General features: G+C 37.4%; 1 protein-coding gene across 1 annotated transcript in view; it reads left to right on the top strand.

The window, feature by feature from the left end:
- xylt1 (xylosyltransferase I) overlaps positions 1-27,947 on the top strand; it is a 119,351-nt gene that overhangs the window by 76,308 nt on the left and 15,096 nt on the right. Inside the window, exons 5-9 of the mRNA XM_015381658.1 lie at positions 1,728-1,808; positions 3,189-3,405; positions 3,799-3,975; positions 10,594-10,859; positions 15,789-15,987. Coding sequence (XP_015237144.1) covers positions 1,728-1,808; positions 3,189-3,405; positions 3,799-3,975; positions 10,594-10,859; positions 15,789-15,987 — 940 coding nt within the window. The remainder of the gene's footprint in view (positions 1-1,727; positions 1,809-3,188; positions 3,406-3,798; positions 3,976-10,593; positions 10,860-15,788; positions 15,988-27,947) is intronic.

Here is a 27,947-nt window from a genome sequence, read left to right as displayed (position 1 = left end):
ATTGTTCTATTTTATTTACCGGTAACCTTTTTTTTGTTGAGCATCAGTTAAGCAAAGTATGCTTAAATATAGAGGGGCTTCTATTTGCATCATCCCTACCACCTGCTCTTCAATACACAACTAAAATTCATTCTTTTAGAAAAAAACTAAAAGTAATGCTATAATGTGTATATTTCATATAACTGATATACTGAGTTGGCCATGGGGTCACCTTAATCTATCCTGCAGTTGTTTTTAGAAGTATATTTTTGTTGTTTTGTTTCATGTACAAAAAATTTGAAACAATATCTAAAATGATATCTTATTAAAATTAACTGTATTGTTGCCCCATCTTTTTTCCTCTCAGCTAGAATATTAAATTAATACATATGTTGAAGTTGTTATTTTTATTAGTTTTAATGGCACTAGTGGCTTGTTTTTTTGACATTAGGCTGAGAGGAAAGGGGTTTGAGAGAGTGGGAGAGACAAGCGGCAAAGGACCACAGGTCGGATTCAAACCCGGGTCGCCTGCATGGAGGACTAAGGCCTCCATACATGGGTCGTGCTCAGTAACCACTGCAACACCAAAGCATGCACTTTAATTGGTTTTTGACAATTGACTGACATCAAAAAGAAAAAGATTCAATAGACAGAATGATTTCTTAAGACTGTATAACACGATGTACTGGTTTCTTGTTTTTCCAGGTAAAAATTACAACTATTCCAGAGATGTTGATCCTTTATTTTAATATAAAAATACTAATTACTAATAAAATTGTCTGCATCAAGGACTAAGGCCTCTGTACATCGGTCGTGCGTGGTAACCACTACGCCAACAATTCTTCACTCTAGTTAACAATGCTCCTCAGTATTTAATCCTCCAATTATCAGTCATTATTTGCTGCTGTTCTCCATTCCTGACTTCTACCTATATCTTTTTCCAATACCTTTCATTGTAAGTTACCTCATTGATAAGTTATCATTGATATCAGTGGTTTTAAATCAGGGCTCACAGTCTGGTAATCTCTCATGTTTTAGATCAGTTTTTTAGAAAAGCATATTCAAATAATAGTTATATTTTTTTCCTCAATACTACACACCCGACTGTGAATAAATAGTTTAAGCTAACTGTTTATATAACTACTTGGCCTAACTATAGCCTACTTTTTGCTTGCTCTTGAGTCCTACCAATCTTCAAACCATAACAAATATGGTTAACAAATAATGTTAGAGATTGTATTAACTATATGTATGTGATAAAAAAGCCAAAGAATGAGGGCCTTCATGCCCATATTGGGTGTATGTAAACTTCTAATAGCAGTACATTAGAGGCTTTAACTCAAGGTAGGAACTGGGTAGCTTTACTACCCCTGCAGAGTCAATTTTAAAACTGCGTTTTTTCTTAACCTGGATAAACATGCTATTGCCTAAATCTTTTTTAGAATACTTTAATTAAATCAAAACAGACACATGCAGTGGTTCAAAAAGCTTCTCAGTTTCAAGGTTGAGCTTACACTTAAAAACAGTTTTTTTTTCTAAGTGGTATGGCAGTTATAAACTATAATTTATCTTTTTTAAGGTGTCTTTTACAACTAGGCTGTAACAGATGAACCCATTTGCTTAACTGTTCTCTAAAAAGTCATTAAACCTATAATTTGTGCTGGAGAATCAATTTTCCTACACTTTATCACACTCACCATATGTTCCAAGTCAAGAGTAAGCTAAGTAATTTTCTTTTTTTATTTCAGGAACAATAACCAGCTGGTGGCCTTCCTGTCCAAATACAGAGACCTGAATTTTATTAAATCCCATGGCAGGGACAATGCAAGGTAAAGATGCACATTTTTGCTCGTCTTTCTAGCTCCTCCATAGCAGCTCTGTCCTCCTCACTGTCTTTTTTACCCACTTGTACCCACACTTTCACCACATACAGTTCGGCACTTGTGCCAATACAACATGGACACTGAATCATAATACAATTAGCTCCCATCTGTGGGCTCCATTAATTAACATTCTTGCTGGGCTGAGGTTGTTGCCAGGGCGGTGGTTTATGCTGACACCACCCTGCTTTCTGTCCTGTTGCGCCCTCGTAGTGGACCAGTGATCGTGCATCACAGTGTGTAGAAAGACCTAAAACAGAGGGAACCAATGTCCTGCAAGGAGGTATAAGTCAATGTAACTGAGCAGCACCTTCGTGTGGTTGCAGCCACTGTATTTGATTAACTTAAATATGTCCAAATTTGTATTAATCGCTTTTAGCCCCATTTACTCCATAGATTAATTTATGAGGCAGCAGGACCATTTCAAGACATCAGCAGTGTATATAACCGTTCAGATACTGTGTCAGAGGGAGCAGTCTGACCCGCCTGACCTAAATTTGATTCCCTACATGCAACACTTGATCTGTCCGCAGGAGTAACACCACCTGCTGTGTCTGCAGGCTGTCACTGTACTGCTGTGGTTGTAGTGAAATATTTAGTGAGCAGTTGTAGCTGCTGAGCTCTCTGTCCAACATTTATTTGTGCTTGTTGTGCCTTTCCTTCACATTTTTGTAGTTTCTTTAAAGAGAAGAGTGCATATAAAATAGACAAAGAAAGAGGTTTTGTCTTGACTTTACAAAAAAGGTTTCTTTTGTTAGAAGGCAAAGGCAAACTGTAAGCTTGTTTATACTACAGATAATTAGGGAATAGTTAAATGTGTAGTGCAGGATGTTCTTTTTCCAGATGGATCCTCAAAATAAGTGGTCCTCTAATCGTCAATCATTCTGGTGATATGTTTATGTAATGCCGTCCTATGTGCTCGTCCCCATTTTCACTTACATATAGTGGAAAATTGTAAATCTTCTTTTGGAAAGTAAGCTTGCATGAGCAATGCCAACACCAACTTTTAAACAGTGTGCACAAGGAGAAATGGGCTTGTGCATGCTCTTGCACATGTTTAATAAGCGTTCCATCTTGGGAGCAGGTACATGGTTGTGTATGTTCATTTTGTTTTTTTAAAGTGGAGAGGCAGAGTCTTTTCAAAAATTTGCAAAAATTATCCTCTATACCATTAATAACAGGATTTTAAACTCTTTTGTATGGTGGAGAACTAGTATACTGTACTGTATTTTTCCTACAAATGTGGCATCAATTAAAAATCTACTTTTCCAGGAGACTTGTTCCCAGCATTCAGCTGTGTGACCAGATGGTCTGGTTTGTCTTGGTCAGGTTTATCCGTAAGCAGGGGCTGGATCGACTCTTCTACGAGTGTGACACTCACATGTGGAGGCTGGGTGACCGAAAAATCCCAGATGGCATCTCCGTGGATGGTGGATCTGACTGGTTCCTCCTCAACCGCATGTTTGTAGAATACGTGATTAACTCCAAGGATGATCTGGTCACCAACATGAAGCAATTCTACACCTACACTCTGCTGCCTGCTGAGGTAACAGGCCAGGTCTCAGCCGCAGTCGAGATCACATCTCGTTTTTACTGTGACTAACTAACGAGCCCTGCTCTGAATTGTACTGAATCATTTACCAACAAACAAAACCAACATTGTTTTTCCTTTTTTAATATGAGATGGGAAGGCCTAAGATGTAAAATTTTCAGCCATGTATTCAGGTTGGGTGAAAACACAAACCTCTACAGGGAAATGTAATATTTATCATCAGCTGTTGTGAGCCTAGTTTCCTTTTTTTCCTAATCCCAATGATATTTCCTCTTGTGAATTGGATTGAGTGGGAAAAAAAACAACTGCCAAACAGGTTTCTAATTTTCTGTCCCTTTTATTTTTTCCTACTTATCTCACTGCCTATTTCCGTTGCTTATTTCCTAGTCATTCTTCCACACTGTGCTGGAGAACAGCGGCCACTGTGAGAGTATGGTGGATAACAACCTGCGCATTACAAACTGGAATCGTAAACTCGGCTGCAAGTGTCAGTACAAGCACATTGTGGACTGGTGCGGATGCTCTCCCAATGACTTCAAGCCATCGGATTTTCACCGCTTCCAGGTACAAGCATTTCAAATTAATATTCAATACGTTCTTGGCGACAGATGTACTTTTTCCTTCACCCTAAGAAAACAAGGTTGTAGTTTTAATATTAGTTTTAAAAAATATTTAAAAACACAGTTCGAATAAAAGACATGTTCTAACTCAAAGATTATTCTGTTTTTGGTTACAAAAAAATGTCCACCCCATTTGTTGGGTTTAGTTTTCCCTATTTAGTAGAGAAGACCAGCTAAACCCAGACCAAGTCAAGACCAAGGCCAGAGTGTAACAAGACCAACATAAGACCAAGACTTTCAAGGACTGGGAACCAAGTCAAGACCCTGACAGAGAAACAGGTAGACCAAGACAAGACTAAGACAGAGAGATAGAGAGACCAAGTCAAGACCAAGACAGAGAGAAGGAGAGACAAAGTCAAGACCCTGACAGAGAGTTAGGGAGACCACGTCAAGACCAAGACAGAGAGATAGAGAGCCCAACTCAAGACCAAGACAGAGAGATAGAGAGACCAAGTCAAGACCCTGACAGAGAGATAGGGAGAACGAGTCATGACCCTGACAGAGAGTTAGGGAGACCAAGTCAAGACCAAGACACAGAGACCAAGTGAAGACCAAGGCAGAGAGATAGGGAGAGATAGGGAGACCAAGTCAAGACCAAGACAGAGAGATAGGGGTCTGAATGTGGGATGAAACCAAGACCATCAAAAAGACTGGTCTTAAGTTCCAGACAATTGGTAGTACCTCCATTTACAATCAAGAAGTCACTTAAATCATTTGAGCCCAAGTCCAGGTGTAGAAAATCTTTCAAACAGTCATCAAGTAGATTAGAAAGGAACATGTAACAATATCTACACCACAGATTATTATTTCTATATTCCCTCCCCTCAAAATGACTAAAGAGACAACAATGATTTTAAAGCCCAACTCACAAATTCTAAATAACATCTTTCAAAGCTTTTTAAAAATATTGTCTGGGCTGATGACAAAAAGTAGAATTCTTTGTAAGGCTTGTGTCCAAATACATCTGGTATAAAACTAAAGGCTGATTTATTCTTCGAAACCAGGTCCTCTGCGTAGGTGTCGCAGTGAACAAAAAGCCGTCCCCACCCCCTCCGCAAACACTCCGCTGCACCTCTCCCAAATTGTATCTGACCGCAGACAGTGCCGCAGACAGGAGGTCGACTTGTTTTGTTTTTATGACCGAAATTGCAGAAAACAACTCGCAAAGTTTGACCAGCTAGAAGACCGAGGTGCACGAGAACGCTGGGACCCTTTTTCCACTTGGATCCTCGTTCTTTTTTGTTGTCATGTCCCTCCATTGTCGGACTAAACTTGCCCCCACTTCCTCATCGCCTCGGCCACATCTAGACCCACAGCGTATAGCGCAGACCACGCTTCAATACTGAGCAAATCAAAAATGTCTGAGTCAAGCTCAATGCGACACACTGCTACAGGAGTATAACCAGCCCTGAATGCTGAGTACTAGACCTTGTGAAAGTTTTAGTTGATCTTCTGTTGCAAATCTTAAGGATACCATTCATGCTTGAAAATCCTCTGCGAGGCTAACTTAAAATAATTCTTCTGCGAAGAATGACAACATTCTTTCACAGAGCTGCAAAAACTCTTTATCAGTAATTTAAAGCCTCCTTAACAGTTTCTGGTTATAAAGGGTCAATGTGGATAGCTTTATCTTTTAATCTAAATTATCACTTTTACTAAGGTTATTTTTTACTGATGACAAGTTGTTTGATGATTTTAAGTACTTAAGCACAAGTAATAAGTATGAATCAACACTTTTCCACAGTTCTGTTTTTGAAGAGGCAGACAAGTCTTTTGCAAAACAAGATTGTTCTACAACTTGGTGTAATTAACTTTGAGGTTTGTATATGTGTCTAATTTTAAGATAGTTATAGTTCAATATGAATTTTTTTTTAAAGACTGTTTTGATTATAAACTGTAAAGTGTGCGCAAATACTAACCAACAGATATATTAAACTTGTTTCCTTAACATTTTGAAGCTTTTAAAAACAGAAGTCAACATGAAAACTTGTCTTCTTTTAATGCTCTAGTGAAGCGTTTAGAAAATCAACAGAAGTCAATAATGATTAGAAAAAAGAGCCGTCCTCTCATGCTCAGCGTCCCACGGCTTTCACTCTCAATATGTACAAAATAACATCTCGATTAGCGTGACCCTGGTAGAGGAGAAAAAAGCATTAGCTATAATTATATCCTATTTGCCTTTGGTACTTGGAGAGAATGAGGATTTTGCCGGCTTATCAAAACAAAGTAAGTTTGTTTCACTTCTTTAATTTTACGGGCACTTGAATCAGAAAGAAAATGCAGGAAAAAGTGACCCTAAGTGTTCTGCCTCACCTCAGCTTTGTTTTTAGTCATATCACTCACATGATGAGTCATTTCATCTGACCTCTAATATCCCTTTGCCAAACCCAGTTGTCTCCCCTCTGTCTCTGGCAGACCAGTGCCAAAGAATAAGCCTGAGCTCCTTGGCACTGCTGCTGAGTCTGGTTGGCACTCAGCATGGTGTCGTGAGGTCTGGCCCTGGAAACAAAGCAGCCCTGTGAGAGGGCTAACTGATCCTCACATTAATTATTTCAGTATTGATGTTAATTATTTATAAAGTGCATCCAAAATACTGGAGAAGTCAATAGAAAAAAAAAAAAAAAAACTGAACAAAAACAAACATTTTCACTAAAAGGAATTTAAAATATGAGATTGATCTAGACTGCTAAAAATGTGAAATGATCCAATATTATTAAACACCTTGATAAGTTCCTTTACACAACACCCTTTAATTTTAGCAATGAATGAGACAATACTTTTTAAACTGGGTCCCACATGTTCTGGTTGAATCTAAAGTCCATTCATTGGGGAGAAACCATCAAAATATTCATTTAATCCACTAATTCACTTAAATAATAGCTATTTCTGTTACCTTTTATGCGAATTGCTTCCAGTTAGGGTTTCAAACTAACTGATATTTCAATATAATCCATCCTACAAAAAATATTGTTTCAAGATACTTGTTTATGTGAGTTAAAATCTTTAAAAACAAACAAACCCAGTCACATTTGTAAAAACTGTTGCACATCTTTCCTGCAGCAGTGTAGCAATAACAAAGACTTTATTCACCTCCCAGATAGTAAATGTCTTGAACGACATAAACTATGCTTTAAGACTGGCTTCACAATGGAGCTTTCTTGGAATATTCCTTTTCTACACTTTTTATTTAAAGCATGCTGCTATAACTTTAGAATAAACAGAATATCCTGAAAATTACCAGAAAAAATATAAATTGTACAGTATTGCTCCTGTACATTTGATTGAACCAGATCTTTGTTTTTAGAGAAGGAAAAACCTATGGGAAAATTGCCACTGTGATCATATTGTACTTTTTTTGTTGCACCAGATCCATGTTTGTGTCAGAAACTGTGGGGCTTGGATTGACCCATGTCCAGACCGGCAGATCAAGGCTAAAACAATAAATAAAGGAACTTAATCTTTCCACTTTCATCCAGAATGTGGAAAAACAAAAGTTTACAAAGCAAAAAGTGTTTTTTTTTTTTTTTTTTTGGTTAGGCATGGCTTGGTATAATAGGGTTAGATAGCATGAATGTACTGTAGTTTTCATTGATGAAGGGTGAACCTAAACTGGCCGGTAAGAAAGTGGTTGTAGATATGAGCAAAGCAAAGGCTGGTTACAGGTGAATTGAGTTGTATGATTAGTGGCAATGAAAATAAATAAAAAAGACAGCAGATGAACCTGATCACACTAATTAAAGAAAAGAAAAACAACAAAAACATAGCTGAACTATGTTTTTTATGTCAAAGTACCAGAGAGATATAAAGAAAAAAAAAATCTAACAATCTAACATGAAAGAAACTAAACTAAGATAAATTACAAAAAAGGACTGAGGGGTAAATGGCAAAGGTTAACACTATGCTTAAAAAGAAAAATAACATTAAAGAATAAGAACTCAAAAGGACCCCAATAATAAATAAAACATTTCGACCACATTTATCCTCCAGTCAACCTTCTTAAGCAACGTTATTTTTTAACACTCTTGCTGTGAAGGGTGTCAGTGGTTGTTTCATGACGTGTCAGGCTGGTTTTCCTCTGGATTTTAAATGACATAAAGACATAACAAAAAGTTTTTGCAATATCCCACTGGTACTGCTACATGAAAAAAAAAAGGTTTCGTTTCATTAGGTCTTCTCTTTTATCTCTTCATGTTGTTTTTTTTCCCTAGCAGGTTACATCAAAGTCTTTGGCACTGTTAGATGAATAGTTTGGTGTCTGGGACTCATAGAAGATGCCTTTGTGTGCCAGCCAAGCTTCAGAGATGGCAAAATTCATAAGCCATCATCAACTAAAGACGAAATTACAAAGCACAGAAAAAGATGTGAATGAAATGAGGACAAATAGAGACTGTGACTAATAGATGGAGAAAAATGTTAGAAAATTCAGTGAATGCCAAAAAGTAAAAAAACAATCCACTGGACTTTCTTTTCGACTTTGGAGATGTTTCGCTTGACAACGAAAATGTTGCACAATTCAGCACAAACATAGCGCAAACGTTTGACACCAGTTTTGTCTGATTTCACCTTTGATTAATATCTTCAAAGCCAAAGCAGCACAAACAACAATTTTTGCCGCACAAACAGCCCAAACGGAGTCCAGTTAATTGACACCTATTTCGTCTGATTTGAAGAAGGTGGGGGGGGCTGGTTGACCTTTGATGACCTCTGGAAACTTTTCTTTGTATCTTTGCAATGATACTGGCAGAAACAAAAATTTTGCTGCACAAATCAGCACAAACGTAGCACAAATGTTTGACTCCAATTTTGTCTGATTTGAAGAAGGTGGGGAGGCTGTTTGACCTTTGTTGACCTTTAAAAACATTTCTTTATATCTTTAAAATGAAAGTGGCACAAACGAAAATTTTGATGCACAAATCAGCACAAACGTTTGACTCCCAATTTTGTCTGATTTGAAGAAGGTAGAGGAGCCAACTTCGCTCAGGTGGTTACTCTGCCTGACATAGTTTTGACTCCCACCTCTGTGATGTGACACAAAAGAAGTTTAAAGACCATTTTCCTTAAAATGTTTGAAAATGTGGTGAAACAAGTATGATTATCTTTAAAACTCCAATGATTATCTGCTAAACAATTTTGATGTAAGGTAAGCAGAGGGTGATCAAGAAATGTCTAGTTTATCTTGTTTTAAAACAGAAATGATTTTCCTCTGCTTATATCTTTTGGAGTCAGTTCAAGGGTCATTATGTACTAACAGAGTCCTGTCTGAGGTTTATATACACTCAACAGCTTCAGTGGAATGAGGTTGTAATCCAGGTTAAAATATATTTATAGACCATCCCTAATATTTGTTGAACTTTACTTTTATCAAGTGGAATCACATCCACATGTTTTTGTTAAAATCATAAGGCTTTAGGGATATTTTTGGATAATTATGTTTTTTTTTTGGATAATTATGTTATGGATAATATGTCAGAATCTGCAGCTTTTGTAATGGTTTGATTAATATATTGGTTGATTAATTTGAATCATAATTTAATAGTAATTTACAATTTGTTAACAAAAATAAGCAACTCCAGAAACAAAATATTTGCTTTCTTTATATAAACACTAAATTACTTTTATTGTCATTTTATATACACAGAGTGTATACAAAACGAATGTCTTTTGCAAGCTGTGTGGCCCCTGTCTGGTGATGGTATCACACTGGGTTAGTCTTGATAAAGTCATCAGTGCGTCAGGAAAGTAGACAATGGAGAGAAACATGTAAGGAAGCCAGGGCGTAGTCAGTGTTCTTTATTGTTTCATTCTTTTATCTGTCTGAATCCCTCTCACCAGGGCCGCGGCATGGTATAAACAGAGTTGTTTTGGCAGTTTTTTTATAGCAAATGCAATTGATGCGATCTGTGCATACGTTGCGCTCAAGGGTATCATGTAAATTAGCAGGTTTTGGAATTCCAACTGTGTGAGCCGGATTTAAACCAAGGTCACTTAACGAGTTGTTTGACACTCTCTTAATTTCTGATAATGTAAGTCTTCTTCACCAACTTCTTCTTTACATACTAATACATTCCATTATCTTAAAAGGTAATAGTTTGATTTAGATGACTGAAATTTATGACAAAGTCTACAACGTTTTTGTTTATTGTTTATTTATATTAAATTATTTGTACTATCTATATATGCTACAGTAGGTGAGCATAAAACCCCTATCTTGTTACCCTTGTCTTCTGACACAGCCATTAACCCTGTAATATATAAAAATATATTTTAGATAAAAACGTGAGACTGGATAGGGAGTCATTTTAATTTTATATAAATTCAAATTTCTTTACAAATCTCTTAGAAGATTTTCCTATATACTGTCTGGTGTACTCAGCCACCACCTACTCTACCTCTTATCAGCCTTTTTCTCTCTTCTTTTCCTAGCTGTCACTTCCACACACATCACATTTGTTCCCCTCACATTCTGGCACACACCGTTTAATAATCTTCTCCCTTTTTTCTCCTCTTTATCTCCTTTGTCCCCGCTTCATTCCTCTGCTCGCCTCCTGCCTTGTTTCTGTAGCAAACAGTGCGGCCCACCTTCTTTGCCAGAAAGTTTGAAGCCAGCGTGAACCAGGAGATAGTGAACCAGCTGGATACCTACCTGTTTGGACCATTTCCTCAGGGAACACCGGGTCTCAATTCCTACTGGGAGAATGTTTATGACGAGCCAGATGGCGTTGCCAGCCTGTCGGACACGCTGCTCACGTACTACCACTCCTTCACTCGGATGGGCCTGGTGAGGGCTGCGGCCTCCCTCCAGGGGAACCCTAATGATCACAGCTGCAGGTTAGTTTTATAAAAATGTGTGTGTATGAGATGGGAAACAGGCATCTCTGGTACATAATGTGTTTAGCTCTTCAACATTTATTTTTCTACACACACTCTGCTAATAATTGCTGCTATCACAACACACCTACAGCCCACGCCTGTGTGCAGCTTTGACACCAGATGGACCTTACTAGCTTTAGAAACCACATTGTACCCTACATAAAGGGCCTTTTGTGTTGCTCCTTGTGCATTGTCTCATAAGATCACATGTCATGGAAATAGGATAAAAATGGATAACTTCAATAAGCAACTGGAAGGCCAGTCCAAAGCCTTTCATTTCGTAATACAATATGACACCGTCAATTTATCCCTTAGATAATGAGGCTTTATAGGTCATACCACAGAGAGCAAAGTTGGTCTGTTATTAATAGAAATAAATGAATTTCAGTGTGCTGTTAACATACTGTGTGTGGCTAAAATAAAAAGAAGGAAATGCTCTATGTCAGCTGGATGTCCTTAATGTTGGAATCCTTTTCGGGTGCAGCTGCTCTCACATAGTTATGGTTTAGTTTTCCTTCCTATAAACACATCTAAATAACCTTTCCAAACAGAGGCAAACTGAGATGCACCATTTTTTGAAGTTCATTCTCCTGGTTCTCAGTGTAATTCACATTTACTTTAAGGAGCAACAATTTAAGAACATTGAAAAAAGTATATTTAAACAGGGCATTTCTCTATTCACTATCACCAAGTTTAAATTTAGATATTTAGGATGGTGCACACTGTGGGTATAATCTATGAAATCTAAATGCTTGCCTTAGCAGAGATTTTTTAACATATTTACAACCTTTCAGAGGCTTCTTGTTATTTTCTACATGGTATATGCGTTTTGACAACCAGGGAAAGTTTTAGGGAATGACTGTCTGGGCCGCTGTCTCTTGCTGAACTTGCTCGTTGAGTTAATCTAGGCAGCATCGCAGTAGCAAACGCCTCTTTGTGTGAAGTGCGATAATTTCCTCTTCACATGCAGGATGTGAGGAGCCTGATAAACCCCACCACCACCACCACCACACACACACACACACACACTCCCCTGGCTGCATTGTAAGTGTTCTATAAAATGTTCCAGGTAAAAGCAGCAGATGAAAGGAAGCCACGTTTTATGGTTTCCATGTGTCAAACCTAAAAAAAAAAAATGCATCTCTCAGCTACAGCTGCCTCTATTCAGAGTCTGCATTGTTGACATAGAGGACAGGGACATAAGAACAACATGCCTATATGTACACTGTATTGCTAAAATTCCCTTCACTGCAAAAAATGCCAATCTAAATACATTTTTTTCTTAAACTAAGTTCCTTTTTTCTTGAATTGAGCAGGTAAGTGAAACACTTTGCTAATGCAATAAGACAATTCACATTTAAAATAAGAATAAAACAACTGCAGTCTCCTATTTCAAGTGCAAAATATCTTATTCTCTTATTTTAAGGGTAAATATAGTCATTCCATTGGCAGATCATCTTATTTACTTATTCAAATTAAATCATTCAAAATAAATTATTCAAATAAACTTATTTTAAGACATTTTTACTCCTTTTCAGAATGTTTTTGTAATGTAATCCATGGGGTTTAATATATATTAAGATTAGCTTATCCATGTCTTTTTGAACTTTGCATGGAGTCATACAGTCATGTTAGAACTGAAACTTTGAACCATGTCCAAAATTCTCATTAGTTGAAGCAATAAGATTGAATTAAGGAGCCAGGCTTTTTGTTGTGACACATACATTACTAATGGAGAATCCTAAAAAAGAGTGGCAGGACTCTACACCTGGAAATCTACACACAGAAGTGTTAAAAATAATCTGATTTCCATGGCGTTTCCCAAGGGCGTTTCAGTACAGCAGAAACAGGTGAGAGGCGGCAGAACAATAACCAGCTACGTTTTGGCTGAATAAAATGATTACTGTCGAGTGAGAAGGCATGGGAAAAAAGCAGACTGACCGCCTGTCCACACCCAGACAATAACGGTATTGTTCCAAACTGATTTAGTAGGAATGTGCATGGACAGGAGTGTTTGCAGCGCCTTTGAAAACAGTGTGGCATCTATGTCAGACCCATTGAAGCTGCTGTGACGCCGTCACCGAAACTCACCAAAAAGAGTGGACCAAAACACCAAGAAAGGGCAGACAAATCAATGCATCATGGTGGCCAAGAGGTGCAAGTGGATTACAGAGAGAGACGGAGCTACACATCATTTCAGGAAAAACATGAACATAAACACATGGAAATACCAATCTGAAACCTTTACACACTAAGACCCAGGTTGCGTGGACGCTGCACTTAAACCCCAAATTACCTTTGCAAATACGCTTATGCTTGTCTCAGTGGGAGCAGGACTCGAAACATGACAGTTTTATTTTCTGTCTTTTTTTTTTTTGTTGTTTTTTTTGTTTTGTTTTTTTCCTGTGGTCTGACAGTCCTGCTGCAGTTGGCAAAGAGGTTTCCTGAGGTCTCTTTAATACCAATTTTGTTGTGGTTCAGTTCTCCTACAAACAAAAGTTATATTTCTAATTTATTGTATTTGCATATTTAAAATAGTAAAATCTTTCTTTAACTTTAAACATATTAAGTTGATGAAAATACTTTCTAAGACCCACAAAGAATGAAGTAAAATAATTACCTTGAGATGAATTTCAGTTGCAATTGTATAACTTTAGCCTCTCTTTCTTGGCATAATAATTCTATACACAATTAGTCAAATGATATAACTCAAAGCAAGGTTTTTGCCCCTATCTTATTTATGTTGTTTTATGCTAAATCTGACCATTTAAAGCCAACTAATTCAATTGATTAGTACTAGATTAGACCTTGAAGTTTGCTGCAGTAAAATGCCTACGTTGGATTTTATCTATAAACTGCCTGTTGCACATGCATTGTGGCTGGGTGTTTAGTTGCTACATGCGTGCAAAATATGCATGTCTGCTTTTGCCTCAGTTTATAATAGTGGCAAAAGAGCAGAGGAACCAGGAGAGTGATTCTGATCTTTTAGAGGCTTGCTGTGACTTTCTTGGAGAGGCAGGGGAGTAAAGCTGAATGGAGCTTCTGTGCAGCATGCAGGCCGCCCCCCTTAGTGCTGCTTCTCATATTGGCTTTTTGGAAAGGCAGGTCAGAAAGGCCTGAGAGCTGAGGTAAAGCAATGTGAAAAAGATGCAGAGAGCTGTGAAGGTAAAAGTAAAGGAAAGGAGAAAGACAAAGACACAAAAAATGAAGCAGGAGATTGGGGGAGTGTGCAATGCAATCCTTGGGGGTGTAAATATTTGCTGTTCTGCTTGTCAGGGTAGCATTTGCCAGCTCTGGTTGACTCCTGGTCCTTTAGCTGAATACTGATGAGGTTGCTTGCACACAGGAGCCGGGGGGGGGAACACTATGTGTTTGTGTTAAGGTGTGTGTATATGTCCAAAAAGTTAAGAATAGGAGTTCAGGAAGCAGAGAGATTAGAAATCTGGGTGAGAAGAATTGAGAACATGAGCAATCAGCAGCTGTTGAGCATCCCTTAGCAGCACCGACCCTCAACCCTTTTATGTTTTTCCAGAAGTCACTCTGGCTGACAGCCCTTAGGGCTGCCTTCTGCCACATTTGAAGCCTCGCACAAATAAACACACTAATCACACTAATCACACTGCAAGATCTTCATTCTGCTTCAGATAACTGGATGACCCAGTTCAACTCTGTGCTTCCTGCTTAAATGTCTTTTATTTATTCATTAAAATCAGAACACAAACAGCCATTATTTAACATTAGGGTTTGTTATTTATCATTATGCCCTTCATAGTTCTCAAAGGTTTTAAGATGCATTATATTTCCAAAGTATTCTTGCTTTTCCACATGGCAGCGGCTCCCTTTGCAACTATAACAACTTTGATTCTTCCAAAGGTTTAGGACTGTGCTTACGGCAATAATTAACTGTTCTTCCAGGATAGCATGAGGTCCAACAGTAGCAAGACCAAGATGAGGACAACCCATCACTATGTCTTTGTGTCCCACCCACTAGTGCCCCCTAGCTAGTCAGCCTTATGTGGATATTTTTATGGTTGAACTTGAGAGAGGAAAGGATGAACTTTGATGATATTTGAAGGTTTTTGTTTGTTTTTATTTTTATCGGTTACCCTGCTCAAAAATTATTGTTTAAATCAGCTTGTTTTCAGATCTTGAACATTTTTATCAGAAGATACCAGGGAATAGCGTTATATTTATTGATTTTGTTGTTTTTGGCTCCTTTTTTAATCTGACTTAAATTTCAAGTTTATCAACACCATCAAACTGTAATAAAATACCATAGATTTAGGGATGGCATTTAGTTTTAGCTGCACCCAACTGTTCGCACTATCATACCATAATCTACCATTTTATATTTTGTTATAGGTGAGCTGAAAAATACATTTTAATGTACTTCTAGAGTACTCTGTTCGAACTAATCCTGTTTTTAAACCATACCTAAAATCAGCCTTTAAACCTGAATTGTAAATTTAGGTATTATATTTTCATCATTCCTGAATTGCTTTAATATTCATTCTCAGATAATAAAACTTAAAAACTCTAGTCACAGAAATGCTTGTTTAACAGCCCACATGCAGCACTTTCTCAGCATGATTGGTATTGTCGACATGTCTTTGACCGATTACATCTCTGTTAAAGGTCATTGAATTAATGTCCACCATGTCACACAATTACAGAGCACATTGACTCCCCACTAACCTTTACAGCAAGTACACATTTGCATCCCCCCACATTAGCATGTGCAAGACAGGCTCCCTTTAGACACCATCTAAATAAATCCTGATAACTTCCTTCCCTTTTCAGTCTTAGCTGTAGAAAGCTGCTCGAATGGTGAATTTGTATCTAAGGTTTTTTTTTAATGAACTTTTCTTCTTTTTAACGTTTTGCCAGGTACTTTCCAATGGGCCACCCTGTGTCAGTGCATCTCTACTTCCACTTAGACCAGTTCCAGGGCTACCTGGTCAAGCACCATGCCACTAACCTGGCTACAAGTAAGCTGGAAACCCTGGAGACCTGGGTGGCACCCAAGAAGAACTTTGAGCTGACCATGCCTCCAGGCAGCACATTTAGCCGGCTGCAGTTTGCTGAGGTAAGTTTAATTCACTTATATTTTGGGGGATTTGATCAATACTACACAATTTTTTTAAGTGCATAAATTAGGGCTGCAACTAATGATTATTTAGAAAATCGATTAATCTGCAATTTTCTTGATTACTCTATTAGTAATCGGATAGCCAAAGGTTCCTTAAAGAATTTTTTTTACGAAATTCAGTCAGGTGAAACTAAAACTTTTCCACTTGAGGAGTTATGGATGGAAAATATTGAGAGAAGAAAAAAAAATGTTATCTTAAATTTAAAATTTGTATATATTTTTTTATAGTCTTGGTATAATTACTGCTCTAAAAGGTTGCTCTGTCAGCTTAAAGCATATTTTACAGTTTCTACACTCCAGATAATGATTAATTGATTACTAAATTAGTTAATTATTATTTAAATAATCAATTAATCACGAATAGTCCGATTATTTTTTCAGCCCTAATATAAATAAGCTACATTAAAACCTTTACCAACCATCTTTGAGTAATTTTGGTAAGCTGGGAATGGTCTCCACAGTTGGCTCTGTCAGTGGTTTACCAGGGGTTTCAGTGGCTTAGTGATGGCTTTGAAACTCTTGCCAAACAGATTGTTTTAGATCCAGTCATGATTGTTGTTTTTAATATCTTTTAGCCTACTTCATATTGTCAGACAGGGGACTCACTGATTCTACAGGCCTGGTAATAGATTCAAGTAAAACTACACCAAATTGTTCATCAGAAAGGTTAAGATTTACAAATAATATAGCGCCACTTATAAAAAAACAAAAACAAATATATGATTACATGCTGTATGCAGCTCATCATTATGGTGACCTTTTATCTATAAACATGCCCTTTATATTTATAGCAGCACATTTTCAAACAATTACAACCTTACCTATGATGGCCTTGTAAAATGTAAATTGATTGAATGCATGCAAGTTTACGTGGATGAGCACCTCACGTGTCGCTCATTTGTTGCCTCCTAATATAATGACTCCTCACCTTCACACTGGGATGCCTCTCCTGATTGTCTCGTTATGTTAATCTTTGTTTCTGTTTAGGATACAGCCACTCAGCTGTGATGTGACAGCCACAGTCTATTCTAGAAAGAAATTAACTGAGCAAATATAAATTGACCTTTTTCTCCCTGCCTCATCCTGCACAGCTCTACGTGAGGTAGAAATGTCAACAAATCTGTTAGTGGGTTTGCTCGCCTTGTTTAAGGTTGCACTCAAACCTGGACCCACCTTGTTTCACCTTTGGGAGCCATGGCTGTAAGAACCCCAAATAGGTTACAGTTTGTATGTCAGGCCTATGAAACCATGAGTGACAGAGAAGCAATGTGAGCAGTGGCTTTTATCTGGATGCTTTGGAAAGCATTTGCTGCAGTGACTGACACTCAGTTTTTTTTTACATCTGTCAGTGGAAACTCGCAGAAAGAGCTTAAATAAGAGCGCGTCTGCTGCACAATGTCTGTCTTTTTGTCAACTTAGCAGATATGAACCATATTACTCAGGTTTTACAACTGTAATTTCCTAGATAAAGCACATGGCTGGCTGAACAACGTGTTCTCTGTCCTTCTTTAGATATGTACAAAGGCAGATACGTTTATTTCGTTACACTCTCCTTTATCTGCCTCCCAGCTGCTTTTATGGGTGTTTTTTCACATAGTGATTTAATAATGAAGTACACAGTTAAAATTTGTATTTTACTTTATGTTGGATCTGACATTAAGAAGTTTCTTACTTGGCTGTAAATCTAATCACAAAATAATAAAATTTGTCCATCTTCTGGCATGTTCTTCCAAATTTATATAAACACACCACTGGAAAAATGTTTAAAAATCCTTTAACTGAATTCATCCTTTATTGCTATAGCTTAATCTCATAGCAACGAAAAAAGGAATTAATGATCTTACTTTTAATTTATGTACACTTATATTTTTTTATTATTAAGCCTATCAGCACTCTATACTTTCCCACAGAATCAATAGTACCATACTTGTTGAAATAGCCCTTACTGGTCCTTTATTTGCATTTGATCAAATTTTCTAAAACTATAATAACAAATCATGTTGTCCTGTGGTATAAATAAGATGTGACACATGTCAATGCAGCAAAGACAACAAAACATGCTGTTCAAATAAAGCATATTTGCACTCATTTTAAGAGGGCAGGAGCAGTAAGCTACAAGGGATATGTGTAAGGGGATATCTAAGTTGAAAGACGGCCTGGATTTTTTTATTTTTTATTTTTTTTTTTATTTCCTATTCCCACAATATGGAGAATAGTCAAAAAGTTTAAAGAAAAAAACTACATTTCTCCAACAACTAAAGGGACCCTCGATTCACTCTATCGGAAACCGATTAATTAGGAATATGAAGGACAGTCTCTCTGTGACAACTGTCTCAAATGGCTACTGTTTTATAACTTAATTTTTTTCTGAAAAGTTTTCGACAATGTCTTTGTCACTTCCATTGCCTCCCACTAGAGCAATCTCTAATTTTATGTTTTTAAGCAGCATGAAGGTCAATTCTAATAATATTCCTAGTAGGATAGAAATAAATGTGTATGGCCTATGTGTTACTAGTAAATACAGATTGCTGTACTGCAAGCCGACAGAATTGAAAAAGACTCCTTGATAGGTGTTAAATGTCTTCAGAATAATTGAGCAAAAGTCCATTTGATTCAGATTTAAGCCTGTTTTGAAATTTTAGGACAGTGTTAACTGAAAATGTGTGACTTGCTGAGGCAATTTAGAGGAAATAATCGTTCAAGTTTGGAGCGGGATAAAAACAAAGGTTGAACATTGGAGCCAGTAGTCTCTAATGCTTCCCATTGATTATGGTGGAGGAAGTGTGATGATGTGGTCTAGCTCTTTTTCAGTATTCGTAGGAACTTTGTTAGCAATCAGCTCTGAAATTATTATGTTTGGGTTTTATGTTCTTTTTCTTCTTTACCACCCTACCAATTCTAAATGTAATCAGGGTTTCTGAACAGATTTAGGAACATTCAAGGGAAAAGAAGGCATAACCTTTCCAATATACTACTTTTATATAATAAATCTCATTAAAATAAACTTTTCTTAACCAGGTTCCGAAAATAGTCTCAGTCTAAACTGAAAAAAAAAAAATTAAGTTTAAAAAAAATTTATGATAGATTCTGCATTTTTATGATTTACTAAACAAACAAATCAAGAATTAAACAGATGTATTGTATTTTTTTCCCCTTGTTTTCTCCAAGAGGATTTAATATGTGAAATTGTCAGCTTAGAGCATGTCTGTTAAGGTTTTCTCTCAGTTTGCTATTTTGGAGCACAATGAGGTATAATAAGTACAGTGCAAAGAGAGAAAGAGAAGTAATAACCTTAGAGAGCAACAGTTGTTGACAATGAGCCTTGAAAACTGTTACAGTATAATTTTTAAACGATTTGAAGTCAATAACTCCACAAAAATAATGATTATTGTTATGTGGAAAAGACAATTCTTCCCTGGAGTGGACAGCTCAGCAATTTCACCCAAAAAGTAGACTATTATCAGACTCTGCAGGCCTTATTTGGCGTCCTGGATGTGGCTTATTTATAGTGAATAAACAGGCAAAGCCTGATGTCTCTTAACTCTTTTTAAACTCAATCTTACAAAGGTGCATCTAAATGATTGGAACGTTGTATTTTGGACAGGGGATACCAGAGTGGAGCTACAATGCATGTCTGGCTAAAACCAATCACAGCATATAAGTTTCTCATAGAAACTGTCAGGTGCGGTGGTGTAAATGTGTTAATTTAGGCTTGTGTTGTAGCCATAGGACCTGGGCACCATGCCGTCATGGTCAATTGTGAGGTTTTCTGTTTCGCAGCTGGCACTTGGCCAAACTGGGTAATCATAACAGCAAACCCATAGTGGAATTGCTCAAAAAGAACCCAATGAGTGCACTGAAGTGGTCCAGTCAGACCTTGATTTGGTTGTAAAGCTTTGCATTAATGTTCACAAGTCTTACTGATCTGAAGCAATTATGGGGTAGAATTGTTGGCCAATATCGCAAAGATGTGTGGTACTGATGCTCATACAGAAATCTATCTGGTTGTTGCTGCTAAGGGATGTTTCACAAGCTACTCCTGTGGGGAAAATTTAGTTTCTATAACATTTTGTGTTTGCTTGTTTGATTTTGACTCAGTCTTAGTCATTGTTTGTGTTTTTGTTAGGACTCCAAACCATAAATCATTTTTATGTTTCCTTTGATAAATTTTTCTTACAAGAAAGACCTCCAGCGCCTAGTTGAAAAGCGATTGTGCAGTAAACTAAAGTCTGTTTGGTGCCAGGATTATTCCTTTTTAAAGTTTTACACATGTTCCCATCACCTGTCTTGTCATAACAGTATCTTCCCTGTGTGTCTTTATAGCTTTCATCCATATTTCCCTGTAGGTTAAAGACAGCCTCATGGGATTCCTCTGGTGCTGCTCCTTGAATCTTTACCCTAAAGTTTCTTCACCTGTGTTTGATTATCCACCCCCAAAAAGTGGCACTAATGATCCTCCGGGGGTGTCCATGTTAGTGGTTTAGAACAAAACCAGATGTAGAGTGGGACTGTCTGTGCCCTTGATTGATTAAACTGACCAGGCCTTTTTAATAAAGGCGTTTAAGTGTTGGCGCCTGCAAACTTGCTATGTAGAAACAGTGTTTTATACAGCCAGTGTGTATGCAGGAAAGTCATAAAATTGAAATATGTAAAATATTAGCTGTGGCTAAATCTTAAGTTTCTTTCAACTTTCTTCTTTTTGAGCTTACATAAAAAGTGTGAGTGTTTAGAGCAAAAGGGATCCAAACACCGGGGGGAGTAATGACAAAGCTGCCAGATCGGTTTTACTTCCTCAAAAAAGCCAATTATATATCAGAAAATAAGTCTGTGCTTTGGTGAGAGGTCATAAGTTTTAATTGGGTATTGGTCTTAAGCCAGAGCTTAATTATTAGGCACACAGTCAATGACAAGCCCAATGTGGAGGTCAATGTAAGCTGCAGGGTGAAGCTGAAATAGGACAGTAAGTAATCTCTATGGCTTTCTTTGGTAGGAGCTATTGTACAGTAAAAACAAATTGCAATGAACAGTGTTTTAATTCCAAAAATTTCACATAGAACAGCTTGAGGTTTTCACACATGCTCTGTGCCTTCAAAACTTTTTAAACTCCATCAATCTGCATTAAAAATGTTTATTCTTAAGTTTATATTTATTAAGAAATTAGAGATTTTCCAGGAGTGGATGGCTTTGGAAATTCACACAAGGTCAGACGAGAACTAGTACATGATTGTGAGGCGGATGGTGACTTGTCTTTTTTTGTTGTGTTTTTGTGTCTGTTTTGTTAACAAACATATCAAAGGTTAGATCTGCATTTGTTTATAGGCTCTTCTGAATCAATACCTTGTCCAACTACATTTTACTGAACTTTCTACAACAGCTTTACACATCTAGAGTCTGGTTTGTCTTCTTCCATTGTGGGTATAGTGTGAGGCAAATTTTCCAGGAATAAACTATTTTATGAGTAGTTCTGGGGAAATGTCGAAAGTTCTCCAGGTTTGGAGGCTAGGTTTAAGAGGAAGGTGTGATTGATTTAAGCTTGGGTTTAGGGTGAGGTATATGTTGGTAATGGACGGGTAAGGCCTTGGGTTAGACCATACAGATGAATTCCATAAAAAGTTAAGTTACAAACCACTGGACTTTGTTTCCAAGTTGAAGACATTTCGCTTCCCATCCAGAAAGCTTTCTCAATTCAAAATGTCAAGAGTAGCATTGAGTTCCTGGCTTTATAGAGTAGTCCAAACAAGAGCCTTGTTAAGGCATAGAAAACATGCAAATTGAACTGAAAACAGATCCACCCCCTTGTAATGGGGAGTCTTTAGGGTTGTTGTTGGACTGGCTTTTTTACTTTTTTTGGGAATAACTATGACCTGGATAACTGAGAATCTTCACCAGCATACAGATGAATGAAAACAAATGGACATCATTGCAAAGTCCCTGTAAGGATAGTGGACATAACGTGTGTGTTTGAGCGAGAGTAAACCACTGAGTTGCATGTTTTCCTTTGACAGGAGCATTGGGTTCCACATGTTTGATGCATTCCATAGATAAAACCTTTAACAATTTGCAAGCAAAATATCTTACTGCTCTCTCTTGAAAATAACCTTCCCATTCTCTTATAAAGGTATTAAGGCCAAAACACACCAGATCTAATTTTGTGGAAAATCGGAATGTATAACAATTACATGTGGTTGAAACTGATTCTCTACAAATGTGCCTCAGTAAGCCCTGATCTGAGCCTACAAAGAAGTCTACCACGGTAAATGGTAGACTCCTGATCAACTTACAAAGCAATTTGAGAGTAATATTGTGACTAACTGAAAGAGAGACGCGGTGAAGAAATAAAACGCATCCACTTTGGGGAAAGTACAAAATGAAATCTCTGAATTGCAAGGTTAGCCTGCAAGGTTCTACCTAGTATATGTTCATGCAGAGACAAATAGTGTATGTTTGGAGTATATATAAAGCCAGACTTGCAGACTTGAGACATACACAATCATTAATGTATGCATTTCAGTAAACAGTTTGCTTATATTTATAGCTCAGGAAAACATAGAAAAAGATTGAATGAATTAGCAATCTTCTTTGAGCTTGTTAGAGCCGCAACTACAGTTTTACTGTTTACTGTTCAGCTTGTTTATGCTGGGGGAATTTATTAGAGTATAATCTACAATGAATACTCAATCTCACACAGTAGGTGGTCTGCAGAGGGATCCTCTATGCAGCCAGCATGAAATCAGAACTGATAGAACTGTTGAGTCTGATGCAAGCGGTGTGTTCTAGCCATTAGCTACTGTATCTGGTTATCAGACTCCCACACCAGAGCTGCAGATGGCTGCAGCTCCACCAGAGTTACTATAGACCTCTGAGCTGCTTCTCCAATTAATGCTCAGTTTGCTATTTCAGACAGTTTAGAGGGACTTTCGTCTTTTTACAGGTTTGCAATTGAACTATAGCTTTTCTGTTTTCAGATTAATAGGGCTGTGTGATATCTTCAACACTTGGATTTTTTTTTTTTATCCATCCTAGCTTTGACGGTTTCACATCTTTGTCCATAGCTTTCAGAGAACAACTTGAAATATGCTGTTTTGTTACACAAAAACAGACCCTGTGAAGAAAATGAGGTAAATTCTGAGAGATACTCATTGCCTTTTTATTTGTAGAAAAGATCCTCAAAATCATTTCCCAATTTCAGTCCACTTTAAACTATGTTCCACGTCGAGGTGTATAAATTAGATCCCAAAAATGATGACAAAATATTCAATGAAATGAAAACATTTGCAAGCAACAGTGGCTTTCCATTTTAGTCATTTCCACTAAAGCCTGTTTTTCTGCTCTGCTGTATAATTGGCCAGAGTTTAACAGCAGTTCATAACCTTTGTCTCAGAAAATATTTCTTATTCTGCTCATTGTTCTTGTAGCAATCAGGAAAGGGATTGAGCTTTGGTTATTAGGAAGACAGCTTGTCAAACTCTGTTTATGTGCCTCCTATTAAACTCTGTATACAAAATGTGTGCTCAGTTAGACAATAGGCTGTAGAGCTTAGAGAGTATGTGGCCCACTCGTCTGTGCTGAAACAGTTTGAAGGATATGTATAGCTTGGACTGCAGCAGAATCCTCTCTTCATTATTTACTGCATGTTGCACTTAATCAATGCTTGTTCCCTGATAAACTGAGGGCAAGATCCAGGGGCAAGTCTCTTGAGTTGTCCCTCCTACCTGCAACATATAAAACATAGCCAGCTTTCTTTTTCACATCCCTAAATTTAGTCGGTCTTCTCCAAGCTTTCTCTGGAACACAATGCAATTTCCAGTCAATAACTTTCTATAGCTTGATTGTAGGCTTAGTGTGTCTCCATGTGGTATAATATTAAAAGCCTGACAAGGCAGCTGATTAGCTATTTAAAGGAGACCATGGTCCAAGAGATGCAGCGGAATCTTTAGTAATTTAGATGAAAGCAAGGTGTCTTCACCAGATGGACGAAAATTTCTGTCTTTTTCTGTTGGTTTCATTAAAGCAAGTAATGTCTATTTTTACCGCGCATGGCAATCTAAGCTCTCAGAGGATGTAATACTGAATCAGTTCCAGTCAGACATTGATCCTCCAGAAGGGTGAGGCTGTATTAATCAGCTACCATTGTCACAATGAGCGCTTCCAAAAGCAGACTTTCCTCTCACATTTCTGCCAGCACGCCCCAGGCATTTTTTTTTTTTTTTTTACTGTTAGTTCTGTGTATGTGTGTATGGCTGCTTTCAATCAGTCTGCCTTCCTCATTATTCTTTTGGCTTCATGTTTCCTGCATACTCATTTACCCGCCTTGGTGTTTAGATTTCTTCCCTCTATATAGGCTCCATCCCCCTACACTTTCTTTAAGATTTAACTGAAACAAATCATTTTTAAAGTTTTCTTTGGTTGCGGATTTCTTTTTTTTTTCTTCCTGTTTTGCCACATACTGAAACAAAAATGTTAAAACAAAAACAGATTTCAGTTCCATATAGAGGAAATCAAGTGTGCAGTTTTCCATTGATGCTATGATTTATTGATTGAAACTACTGCCACCAAACCAACAGCCCCAAATGCCCCTTTTGTTAAATCATGGATTAACTGTGAGAGAAAAATAAAACCTCTTTGTAAGATTATGTCTTGTTACACTTGTGCATAATCATGTAATTCGTTTTGGACATCTTCAGGACCCGGGTGGCTCAATGTAGTTGATGAAACCAAGAATTCGTCATCTTAAAATATCCTGAAGGATAATGTCTCTGGATTTAAACTAATGACTATTATTCTATGCAGTTGAATAATAAACTAAAGCAACCAGCAGTGATGCTCATCAGTAAGACAAAATGACAAAATAAATACCATGAAGGTTTCAAAGTGACTTCCAACTGAAATTCTACGTTTGATGCTGTGATATGACCTCAAAAACATCCTCTACAGTGATGAAAAAGCTTTCAGTTGCTTCCAAGGGTTTTTCAGGATGGACAGTTTTTTGCTTGAACTAGAAAAGAAAATCTGAATTAAAGTTACTACAAAAACTAGTATAGCATTAAAAGCCTTTTGAAATGTTCTAATTATCTTTGGCTAAAAAACACGGTGTGTAGCTGGGCTTTCTTGTTGTTTTAGAGGGGATATTAAAGGCAGAAACATAACTGCAGATCAAGTGAGTGAACACAAAAACAACAGCAGCAGCAGGCTAACCAAAACATAAACACTGTAATATTCAGACTTTTTAAAAGTTTTTTGCCCTCATTTTTCCAAATTTTGTATTTCAAACAAATAATAATAATTGAACTTTACTGTTCTCACATTGGAGAAATTTACCTCTGCATTTAACCCGTTCCCTTGGGTAGCAGTTGGCTGCCACCGTGGGGCGCCCGGGGAGCAATCAGGGGTTAAAGGTCTTGCTCAGACACCCATAGTGGCATACAGTACTGTGGGAGTGGGGCTGGAACGCAGAACCTCAGGATTCCAAGCCCTATGCCGTAACCACTAAGCCACCACTCTCCCCAACCAAATGAAATGTAAAACTGCATCTTTAGGAGAGCAGTCAGTGTACATTTGTATTAGTATTATGAAAACATTTTTCATCAACATACCCAAGATCATTAGACCTTTACCCCGACTCTGAGTTTTCCAAAATGTATTCAACATTTCCAAAACCTGTAACATCCATATCTACAGTAGTTGAAAACTTAAAAGGATAAATTACTCGGCATTTTGTTCTATCCCTTTTAGCCTTTCTGTTGTCTACTTAAACTGTCAAAGCCTGAGTGAACCACAACCTATCTCAAATGGTCAAAATTGAGTTTCCTTTAAAAACAATCCTAATTTTCTCTATACCATCCAAAGCATTTTTGCCATTGAAGCATGCTTTTAAGTTTGTCTCATTCACTGGACAGAAAAAAATTCACTCAATCTTTGAGTGTTTTGACTCAGTATTAAATGCCTACAGAGTTGAAAATTAGTCAGTTACTGTGGATGATATTACTGCTAATAACTGCACACGACCACTTCTAAATGAACTAGCCATTTAACAGCATTTATTTCTATTAAACAAAATGTTAAAACCCACAATTAATGCCCTGGAAATGTTCATAGCTATAAGGCTAATAATGTAAGCTTTCCATAAAAGTAATAACCTTGAAGAGGCTCATTGTTCCTCAGGCAGTCTTCTTGTGCAATCCAAGCTGTCAGCCAGTTTCATTTCCCACAGCTGCACTTTATGTCTCTAATTCAACCAAGATATATTTTACTCGTTGATACTGTCTGTTCAATTGGATCCTCACTTTTTTTTTTTATATATATTGTCACAGAGAAAGCAGTCTTGTCTATGGCTGATAGCAGCATTTGAAAGCCTCTATTTAATGCAGCTCTTCTCTCGAGAGCCGCTTGTTTTGCCGTCAAAAAAAAAGCTGCAATTGATGCATCTGGATATACTCACAATCTTCTACTAGTTTGGCTTTTTATTCAACGATCTGAGGTTGTAATCTTCTTCACTGTTTTGAAAAAGCATGTCTCTGAGTGAATAAAGGTGTTCCTTGCCTGTTCCTGCCATTCAGCTTAGGAGAAATGTTTTGGGCTTTACTATGTGTTACTTTCACTGGTTTCCCTGTCCAGGTCTTCACTGCATCCAAATGCAGACACTCTCAAATCCCTCTTTGAATTGTGTGTGGGGGGGGAGGCACTCCTAATGCTAATTTACTGCTGCTATAATAGAGCCTGTAACAATGTTTATGTAGCATTTTTATATTTTGTTTGTTTATTAATGCATGAAGTTCAATGGGAGAATTTAATGATTGTGCACAGTAGGTTAAAAAAAAGTGAGAACACTTACTTAAATGTTGATGTTTTGATTATTTATTTATTTATTTATTTAAGCAGATCACATGTAGATATTCTCATTTTATTATTCAGGTCTGGGGGCAAGAACAAAAAATGTTGTTTTTTATTAATACATATGAATACATTCATTATTAAAAATGCTCTCCAGCTGAGAGAGTTAGGACATTTCACCATATTTAGTTTATTTTCATTTTGCTGTCAATTCGTTCACATGTACTGGGCATATGAAGAAACCGAAATTGCCTTTTTCTCCCTCTCCATGGTGTACACAGGACATTTCTGACATTAAGGTGGTCAAGAAATGACAGAGAGATGCATACCAGAGGTTCCGCAGTAGGTAGGGGAGCCTCTGGGCTTTCTTTGTCACTGTTGTGGTGTTGGTGTTCCAAGAGAGGTCCTCACTGATGTACACCCCAAGGAATTTGGTGCTGTTCACTCCCTCTACAGAAGCATCATCAGTGGATAGTGGCAGGTGTTGGATGTTGCCTCTCCAAAAGTCGATAATGATCTCCTTGGTTTTGTTGATGTTCAGCAGAAGGTTGTTGTCTGTACACCAAATGGTCATGAGGTTGACCTTCCTCCTGTATTGGGTCTCGTCTCCCTTGTTGATGAGACCCACCAGATTTATGTTGTCAGGAAACTTCACATCAGGCTAACTGCCTCTCTTCAAGAGTTGGAAGTTGGTGAGCAAAGTCATCATTAGATATTACATGGTTTGGATGAATACTGGATTATGAATGAATGTAGAGTGTCTCTTTAAAAGGGTTATCTAAAACCTACATAAATGTTCCTGTCAAATAGTTGGATAGTTTCTCCTACCTGAAATGTTAGCTGGAAACAAGAAGACAATTTACGCTGGTTACCTTGGCAACGCACACCAACTCAAGATGTGAGATTTTCTGAGAAGTAGCCAATATCGTGCAGGTTGTCTTTTCCGGTGGGTAACTCCTTGACAGTAAGAAAAGTTGAGATTAGAAAAGATGTGAGCGTGTTTTATACTGTGCATCAAAGTGTGCATAGAAGCGATTTGGTCTTCAAGCAGAGGGATGTTGCTCTTG

Source organism: Cyprinodon variegatus, unplaced genomic scaffold (assembly GCF_000732505.1).
Source record: "Cyprinodon variegatus isolate N-32 unplaced genomic scaffold, C_variegatus-1.0 Scaffold238, whole genome shotgun sequence".
In the NCBI taxonomy this organism is placed as follows: domain Eukaryota; kingdom Metazoa; phylum Chordata; class Actinopteri; order Cyprinodontiformes; family Cyprinodontidae; genus Cyprinodon; species Cyprinodon variegatus.
Note: the sequence above shows the minus strand (reverse complement) of the source record. Positions and strands in the feature narration are given on the sequence as shown.